The 10,299-nt window shown below is 39.3% G+C and overlaps 1 protein-coding gene across 1 annotated transcript; it reads right to left on the bottom strand.

Annotated features, from left to right (window-relative positions):
- Window positions 1-6,473: 6,473 nt before the first annotated feature.
- On the bottom strand, window positions 6,474-7,409 carry LOC113893560 (olfactory receptor 8S1-like). Its single transcript, XM_027543483.1, has one exon. The coding sequence runs from the start codon at window positions 7,407-7,409 to the stop codon at window positions 6,474-6,476; it is 936 nt and encodes a 311-aa protein (XP_027399284.1).
- Between the last annotated feature and the right edge of the window lie 2,890 nt (window positions 7,410-10,299).

The raw sequence follows: 10,299 nt of genomic DNA, 5'->3' as shown, positions 1-10,299 counted from the left end.
TTCCATGGTGTCTGGCTCTAGGTGAGTGATCACACCATCGTGATTATCTGGGTCGTGAAGATCTTTTTTGTACAGTTCTTCTGTGTATTCTTGCCACCTCTTCTTAGTATCTTCTGCTTCTGATAGGTCCATACCATTTCTGTCCTTTATCGAGCCCATCTTTGCATGAAATGTTCCCTTGGTATATCTAATTTTCTTGAAGAGATCTCTAGTCTTTCCCATTCTGTTGTTTTCCTCTATTTCTTTGCATTGATCACTGAGGAAGGCTTTCTTAATCTCCTTGCTATTGTTTGGAACTCTGCATTCAGATGCTTATATCTTTCCTTTTCTGCTTTGCTTTTTGCTTCTCTTCTTTTCACAGCTATTTGTAAGGCCTCCTCAGACTACCTGCCCTTTATTGCAAAACTCCTGTATATCTTGGGTCCTCTTTCCCTAGCTTCCTTGGAGAGTTCTCTCTTGCTGCCTCCTAGACTCGAGATCCTCAAACATCCCACCAAATGAAATATAACAATAAAATGGAATAAAATTTCCTCTCAAGAATCTGTCCTGCCTCTATTTTCATCTACCTAGTAGGAACAGTCTTCAGATATGATAGAGGGGATATCCTTGAGATCCATAGGACTGCCTTTATGCTATTATACTACTGTGCCCTTTCCTTTTTCCCTTGTAAGATATATGCCTTAGTCTTTAGTATTTTTTCTCTCAATCACTGCCATCCAAGTGATACTAGAATGCTGACTATAGCCAGCCTCTTTCAGAGTGATAACTACAGTCACCCTATGACCCAGATCTTCTAAGGAACACTGACTCCTCGAGTTACACACATATATATATGGAGTTTATGCCCCAATTGAAGCCCAGAAAAGCAATAGAAATAGCCTGTTATTCATTGAAGGTAAATTCATGGAAGGGTTACAGTGCTTATTGAATTTTTAAAACATTTTATTCAAATTTTTGACAGCTATTAAGAAGAGGCTTCACCTGGGGGAGGTCAATGATGAAGTTAAGAAAAACCATGATCAGACCAATTGTAATGAGGTGAGTTTGTTAAACACCTTGAGAAATTGACTGCTATATATTAAGATAGATAAAACAGATAATGAAGAAAATATTTACAGAAGAATAATATAATTAGTAAGGCACAGAATGTTTTATTATCACTAATAACCAAAGAATACAAATTATAAAATTCATATTATTTCTTGCTTTTCAAATTAGTACATTATTTTTTGAAGACAGTGGTATCTAAGGCAAAGGAGAAATAGTTGTTAGCATCATTTCTGGCTTTAAACTGGTCAACCCTTTCAGAAAGCAGTCTGTCAATTTGTGACAAGAAATTCATCAGTATTCTTACCTATTAATCCACTAAACCAGTTCAGGAGTGATTCTAACTGAGGAAATGCTGTGCAAAGAAGTCTAATAAAATGTTACTTTTAAGGGTGAAAGTCTAACTCAAATTGTGTTTTAAACAGTGAAAAGAAGTGAATTCTAAAAATGTAACAGTGACATTTAAAATGTTACATCTAAAAATGTAACATTCTCAGGAAATGGCTTAGTCAACTATGAAGAAGATGTGTAATAAAATGTTAAGATAACTAAAGCTTATGTTTACTATGTCTTTGAATCAATATGGAAAAACTCTTAAAACATTAGGTATGTAAGTTGGATACATACTTTTGCAAATTATATGATTGTTACCAGGCATAAAGTACAGGATATTATATGAGAAATTGATTTGGACTTTTCCTCTTATGCCAGAATTGAAAGTAGGGCTCACAAAGAAAAAGATATATTCTTTGTTTTTGTTGCTGTTAAGTTGCCAAGTCGTAAAGCTCCTCTGTCCTTCACTATCTCCCAGAGTTTGCTCAAACTCCTGTCCATTGAGTCAGGGATGCTATCCAACCATCTCATCTTCTGTTTCCCACTTCTCCTCCTTCCCTCAATCTTTACCAGCATCTATATTTTTATGACCAACAGTTGTGGTCAGATGCTTTTTCTATGACCTTAGTAATAGTTGCCAGACCAGATCTGCCAGTGTTAACCATGCCACTCCTGTTTCCAATGTGTCTAAGAAATTTGGAAGATATTTTGAGAGAGTGCAGAAGTCTATGATGTCTTCATCATGTGGAAAACAGTGGTGTTTGATTTGGCCACAAAATTATTTCCCGTAAGATCTTTTCCATGTCTAAATCAGACAGATGATGTTAGTAGGGTAATATGAGAGATCATTCCTCTATTTGTAATAAGAAGAGGATTTTAAATTTTATAAACTTAAATTTATGTTTTTAACATTGGGAAATGAAAAACCTTATTAGTCATCTAGAATCAAGTGATTATTACAGTGAAAATAAAATGAACTTCCAATAATTTGCTGTATATATTCTAAGTCCACTGGTCACAGAGTAATCCCTTACTATAAGGAAATGAATATGTGTAGGTGCTATGATTGATAAGCTTATCTTATCACAAAAAGTATTACCAAATGTGAGTAGAAACAGCCATGGCTAATGAAGTATGTTTTAAAAAACCACAGTTAGTATGTCGTACATCAATGTCTGCCTATTGATAAATAATTTTAGTACTATTCCAAAGAATAGCAAGGAAAGATAAGAAAGCCTTCCTCAGCGATCAATGCAAAGAAATAGAGGAAAACAACAGAATGGGAAAGACTAGAGATCTCTTCAAGAAAATTAGAGATACCAAGGGAACATTTCATGCAAAGATGGGCTTGATAAAGGACAGAAATGGTATGGACCTATCAGAAGCAGAAGATATTAAGAAGAGGTGGCAAGAATACACAGAAGAACTGTACAAAAAAGATCTTCACGACCCAGATAATCACGATGGTGTGATCACTCACCTAGAGCCAGACATCATGGAATGTGAAGTCAAGTGGGCCTTAGAAAGCGTCACTACGAACAAAGCTAGTGGAGGTGATGGAATTCCAGTTGAGCTATTTCAAATCCTGAAAGATGATGCTGTGAAAGTGCTGCACTCAATATGCCAGCAAATTTGGAAAACTCAGCAGTGGCCACAGGACTGGAAATGGTCAGTTTTCATTCCAATCCCAAAGAAAGGCAATGCCAAAGAATGCTCAAACTATAGCACAATTGCACTCATCTCACACGCTAGTAAAGTAGTGCTCCAAATTCTCCAAGCCAGGCTTCAGCAATATGTGAACCGTGAACTTCCTGATGTTCAAGCTGGTTTTAGAAAAGGCAGAGGAACCAGAGATCAAATTGCCAACATCTTCTGGATCATGAAAAAGCAAGAGAGTTCCAGAAAAACATCTATTTCTGCTTTATTGACTATGCCAAAGTCTTTGCCTCTGTGGATCACAATGAACTGTGAAAAATTCTTTAAGAGATGGAAATACAAGACCACCTGACCTGCCTCTTGAGAAATCTGTATGCAGGTCAGGAAGCAACAGTTAGAACTGGACATGGAACAAAAGACTGGTTCCAAATAGGAAAAGGATTATGTCAAGGCTGTATATTGTCACCCTGTTTATTTAACTTCTATGCAGAGTACATCATGAAAAACGCTGGGCTGGAAGAAGCACAAGCTGGAATCAAGATTTCTGGGAGAAATATCAATAACCTCAGATATGCAGATGACACCACCCTTATGGCAGAAAGTGAAGAGGAACTAAAAGGCCTCTTGATGAAAGTGAAAGAAGCTAGTGAAAAAGTTGGCTTAAAGCTCCACATTCAGAAAACTAAGATCATGGCATCTGGACCCATCGCTTCATGGCAAATAGACAGGGAAACAGTGGAAACAGTGTCAGACTTTATTTTTGGGGGGCTCCAAAATCACTGCAGATGGTGACTGCAGCCATGAAATTAAAAGATGCTTACTCCTTGGAAGGAAAGTTATGACCAACCTAGATAGCATATTCAAAAGCAGAGACATTACTTTGCCAACAAAGGTCCATCTAGTTAAGGCTATGGTTTTTCCAGTGGTCATATATGGATGTGACAGTTGGACTGTGAAGAAGGCTGAGTGCTGAAGAATTGATGCTCTTGAACTGTGGTGTTGGAGAAGACCCTTGGGAGTCCCTTGGACTGCAAGGAGAGCCAACCAGTCCATTCTAAAGGAGATCAGTCCTGGGTGTTCATTGGAAGGACTGATTCTAAAGCTGAAACTCCAATACTTTGGCCACCTCATGCGAAGAGATGACTCATTGGAAAAGACTCTGATGCTGGGAGGGATTGGGGACAGGAGGAGAAGGGGATGGCAGAGGATGAGATGGCTGGATGGCATCACCGACTCAATGGACATGAGTTTGTGTGAACTCCGGGAGTTGGAGATGGACAGGGAGGCCTGGCGTGCTGCACTTCATGGGGTTACAAAGAGTTGGACACGACTGAGTGAATGAACTGAACTGACATCTAGGAGAAAATGTATGTGTAAAATCAATAATTTAATTATTTTTGAAGTTAATCAAACACCAAGGGAAAAAAATGCCAAGATATTGAAAGGTATAATATGTTTCTATGCAAAATTTGTGATATTACCAAATCAATACATTTGGTAAAATTTATTATTTATTATTTTATTATTCAATCAGTTCAGTTCAGTCGCTCAGTCATGTCCAACTCTTTGCAACCACATGGACTGTAGCACACCAGGCTTCGCTGTCCATCACCAGCTCCCAGAGCTTGCTCAAACTCATGTCCATTTAGTCCGTGATGCCATTCAACCATCTCATCCTCTGTCATTCACTTTCTCCTCCACCCTTCAATCTTTCCCAGCATCAGGGTCTCTTCTAATGAGTCAGCCTTTCATATCAAGTGGCCAAAGTATTGGAGTTTCAGCTTCATCATCAGTCCTTCCAATGAATATTCAGGATTGATTTTTTTTTTAGGATTGACTGGTTTGATTTTATTATTATAGACAAAATTTATTATTAGAGAAAAGGAATTTAATAAGCCTCTTTTTTAGTAAATTGTTATTGTAGAATGGGCAGCTAGTGAGAGGCTGGAACAGTTCTGCAAAGTGCAGAGGATGGAAATGGATGAAAGGGGTCACCAAGAAGTGGAACAATTATACAACGGGTAGGCAGATGATATCGAATTATTCACTTTTAAAATTATGCTCTACAATTATTATTTTAAATTGTTCACTTTAAAATTTTAAAGGGAAGCAGGAGGAAAAGGGAACGAGAGAGGATGAGATGGTTGAATGGCATCGCTGAGTCAATGAACATAAGTTTGAGCATATCCTGGGAGGTGGTGAAGGACAGGGAAGCCTGGTGTGCAGCAGTCCATGTGGTCACAAAGAGTCAGACATGACCAAGTGACTGAACAACAACAAAAATTATGCCCAGAACCCATGCTGTTTTGCCATATTTTCAAAAACTGTAATGACTTTTTAAAACTCAAATGGAGAATGACTGCCCTTCAGTTGCAGATCCAGGCAGGCATTTTTGGACCAGTAACCATCTTGACCCAAACCATAGCTAGTGGTTCTGTATTGTACCAGTGAGTCTGACTTTCCTTATTCTGTGTTCCCAGAGTGTTCCCTTCTCCAGTGATGTGTTCTCAGGTAAATCTTGGTAAAAGAAATTAGTAGGACTCCCCAGGAGCTGAAATTAATCTGTGATCCACTGCTGGCAAGAAACAGCAGAGTTTGGGAAGGTTTACATGAAACATCTATCCCTAAAAGCAAACTCAACTTTTCTTCAGAACCTTTATCTCTTTTACTTATATCAAGGGCCACTCAGTAGAAGTTCATTGTTTTCCTTCCTGTGACCTCCAAGTTTATGACTCTTTATCCAATAATCTATATTTTCTTAATAGTAAAGTTATACTTAGTAAAAGTGAAAGTTGCTCAGTTGTGTCTGATTCTTTGCAACCCCATGGACTATACAGTCCTTGGAATTATCCAGGCCAGAATACTGGAGTGGGTAGCCTTTGCCTTCTCCAGAGGATCTTTCCAACCCATCGATAGAACCCAGGTCCTGCACTGCAGGCAGGTTCTTTATTGAGCCACAAAGAGGCCCAAGAATACTAAAGTGGGTAGCCTATCCCTTCTCCAGTGGATCTTGCTGACCCAGGAATCAAACTGGGGTCTCCTGCATTACAGGCAGATTCTTTTCCAACTGAGCTATCAGGGAAGACCTTCTCTGTGCATTTTTCTAAATTCAATTTAAAGTAGTGATTCAATATACAAATACTTTACCTAATAAGAAGACCAAAGTGAATATTTGAGGAGTACTGGGAACAATGAGTCAACACTTTCATGACCACACATTCTGGATTGAGATAGTTATTTAGCCCATCATTTCACCTGTATTTGGACTACCCCAACATCTCTCTGCTATGTCTATGCTCATTTCATATGCACTGCTAATTTATTTTGTAACATATCACTTTGCATAGAGCCAGGAAATTTTTCTTAGTGAGAACTCTCATAATGTCTGACTGGCATCATTTTATCCTGATTCTCCATTTTCCTCTGGCTTTATTTTTTCATCTGGACCATCGCATATATTTTCCCAGTGTTCTTCTCACAGCTGCCTTTACTTCCTTGTTCCTCAGGCTGTAGATGAGAGGATTCACCATGGGAGTGACCACACCATACTGCACAGAGAAGATCAACTCCAGAGGGGATCCTGAAGTTGGCATGAGATAGCGGAGAAACCCAGAGCCAAAGAAGAAGCTCACTGCAGTGAGGTGGGACGAGCAGGTAGAGAAGGTCTTGCTTCGGCCTGAGGTGGAGCTGATGCTCAGAATAGTGGAGACAATATGAGCATAGGAAAAGACTATTGGGAGGAGGGTCCCAAATCCATGCATCAGGCTGGAACACAGCAGGACTATGAGGTTGATGGAGACATCAGAGCAGGACAGAGGGAAGAGAGAGGGTACCTCACAGCTGTAGTGGCTAATGGTATGGTTCTCACAGAAGTCCAGGTTGGCAGCTAGAAGGGTGTTAATAAATGCGTTCAAAGAAGCCAAACCCCATGAGCCCCATACAAGCTGTACACACAACTGTTTCTTCATCATTTGTCCATAGAGTAGAGGGTGGCAGATAGCGGCATAGCGGTCATAGGCCATTTCTGAGAGCAGAAAGCACTCAGTTCCAGCAGTAATAAGCACAAAGAAGCCTTGAGCCAGGCAGCCCCTTAGTGAGATGGTTTTTGTCTCAGACAGGAGGTCCTTCAGCATCTTGGGCACAGTGACTGAAGATAAACAAAGATCCAGGAGAGAGAGATGACTCAGAAAGAAGAACATGGGCATGTGAAGGTGAGAATCAGCCCTGATCACCAGCAGCATCATCAGGTTCCCCATTAGTGTCAGGAGGTAAATCTCTAGGAACAACACAAAGAGCAGAGCCTGGATGTGTGGGTCAGTAGACAGCCCGAGGAAGAGGAATTCAGTGACGATGGTGTGGTTCCCCAAAGTCATTTGCACGGGTTATTCCCTAGAAATAATATAAAAAGACGTGACAGCAAAGTTCTGGTATCGCCCAATGATTTTCTCAAAGCATTTATTCTCTTCTTGTATCACTATTATTCAGTAAACATTTTTGCTCCCTGTTAGACCTAGGCATCTGGAGCATAAAGATCATCAAGGGGTAGTTTCAGCTCTTAAAATGATCCCACTCCATGGAACAATATGGATTTAACACCAATAAATATTGGGTTGATAAGAAAGTTCATTTGGATTTTCTCATAAGTTGGTATGAAAAAACCTAATAATTTTTGGCCAATCCAATAATAACACAGTATTATTTATGTAATGGATAATACAATTGCGATTTTGAGAGGGTTCAGTAGTGACATTATATTGAGAATATTTGAGCAAAATTTTAAAGAAAGTATCTGATTGAGCCTGAAAAACATTTACCAGAGACATGTGGTTTGCATGAACTGAGGCTCAAGACTGAAAAAAATCAAGCCATGTTTGGTAAAAACATGAGTAGGTCTGAAACACTAATGCCTAGGGCTTGAGTGGGCAATGTTGATCTGTGGCTAACCATGTGGGCTTGTCCTTTGGACTAGGTTCAAATCTCAGCTCTACCGCTGATTAGGTGTGTGACTTTGTATAAGATACATAAAACTCTTTGCCTCATTTGCCTCACGTGTAAAATGCAGTTAATAACAGCATTGTGGACAGTGCTTTTCTGGAAGGAAGTTCTGTAGAGAATTTTGAATAAACTCTGAGTTACTAATGGGTAAGAAACCAGTTTGGGCCCAACTTTTTAAAGATACATATTAGATAGCCAGACTTGCCTATTTGTCTGAAATCTTTGTTATGGTAATATTTTTAATATTTCCAAACAAGAAAGAAATACAACATGTGTTCCAGTAGCAGATGTCTGAAAAATCAAAATAAATATTAGAAGCATGGGAAAAAATAGCAGTACTGTGGAGCGTTTGGGGTAAATATTAACTTATTATTATTTTTTAATTTGGCTGCACTGCATCTTAGTTGAGGGATGCAGGATCTTTTTTTTAGCTGCAGCATGAGAACACTTAGCTGTGGTGTGTGGGATCTAGCTCCCTGACCAGGGACTAAACCTGGGCTCCCTGCGTTGGGAACATGTATTCTTAACCACTGGACCACAGAGAAGTTCCTAAATATTAACTTATATATAAAACTCTTCAAAAGAAGCTGTTCCTATAAGAAACTATTCAATGACAGTAAGAAACTATAACACATTATTGTTTATTATAGTTAGACATTTATTAAAATATATAATTGGAATATTATTTAGCCTTAGAAAAGAAGGGGACCCTGCAGTTTTGCAAAATGAAAGAATGGAGAGGACATTATGATACATGGAATATACCAGACACAGAATGAAAAATACTGCATGATCTAATTTGTCTGTGGAATCTAAAAATGTGAAATCATAGAGTCAGAGAGAAGAAGGAGCATTACTAGGGACAGGAAGGTGGGGAAATGGGGATATATTGGTGCCCATAAAGGGTACAGACTGAATTATGTAGGATGAGTAAGTCTTGCAACCTATTGGACAATAGTTAATAATACTGCTCTGTATACTGAAAAAGAAAAAGATGAAGAGACTGGCTCCATCTCCATGGATTGATGTTCTTCTCTTCCTGGATAAGTGAAGAATTGAGCCAGAAAGGGGAGTAGAAACAGATGGCAGGGCACAGAAAGTGAAGTAGGAGTGGAGTGACAACAGAGGAGAGGCCTGAATCCCAAGAAGGGTGTTTTTAAAAAGTGTGAGTATCTGGTGCATTAGAAGGACACTCAGAAGGTCTGTGGGCTTGAACAGGTATACCTCTCAGACAGAGAATTAAATCCACACCCGGCAGAATAAACATTCTTACTCAAATCTTTTTTTCTCCTCTAAGAGTGGAGAATGTACAGCTTAGAAGTGGGAGAAGGAAAAGATGTCTGGGAGACAGACAAAGCCATTTTTCTTTGTTTCAAGTGCTGGAGTGGGGCAAAGGAGTAAAAACCTTGAGGAGCAAAGGACTGAAAAACCCTCTTGCCCACTGCAGATCCCCCAGAAGCCCAGATCAAGCCTGCGCAGGTGCAGTGTGGATTGAGTTTGAGATTAAAATATCGGCGTGCACAGACTTTTAATCATTGCAAATAACTGGGAAGTTGTGAAATAATTCTGAGGGGTCATTAAGGGATGGAAAACTAATATTGGATAAAGCAAGGGGGAAATCAGACATTGAAAAAATAATTAACTGTTAAGGCCTGCTTGATGATCTAGTCATATATATACGACTCCCACCCACTCCATCCATACACACACCATATTTTAAAAACATTTGTTGACTACTTTTTAATTTTATAACATTCTGCATCTTTTAGTTTTAGCCATATACATATATTGTCAGTTAAAGTAAAGTGTGTGTTTCTTGGAAAAATCATTATTATTATTTCTTGAGATTGAATCTAGTGTCTAGGCAAAAGTCAAATACATTCTCATATTTTGTGCGTGCCTGCTAAGTTGCCTCAGTCATGTCCAGCTCTTTGTGACCTTATGGACTGTAGCCGGCTAGGCTCCTCTGTTCATGGGATTCTCCAGGGAATGCTAGAGTGGATTGCCATTTCCTTCTTCAGGGGAATCTTCTTGACCCAGGAATCAAACCCATGTCTCTTACGTCTCCTTCATTGGCAGGTGGGTTCCTTACCACTAGTACCACCTGGGAAGCCCAGTATGTCGTGAGGTGCTATCAAAGATCAAGGTTAGTGCTGCTAGTGCTGATCTTCTGTCCCTTTTCTGTTCCCTTATGAAGAGGGATGTGAGAAAATCACATTGAAATCACTCACAGTAGCTGCCCTCGTCCGTTCATGACCTTAATTGTAA

Source organism: Bos indicus x Bos taurus, chromosome 5 (genome assembly GCF_003369695.1).
Source record: "Bos indicus x Bos taurus breed Angus x Brahman F1 hybrid chromosome 5, Bos_hybrid_MaternalHap_v2.0, whole genome shotgun sequence".
NCBI classification, from domain to species: Eukaryota; Metazoa; Chordata; class Mammalia; order Artiodactyla; family Bovidae; genus Bos; species Bos indicus x Bos taurus.
Note: the sequence above shows the minus strand (reverse complement) of the source record. Positions and strands in the feature narration are given on the sequence as shown.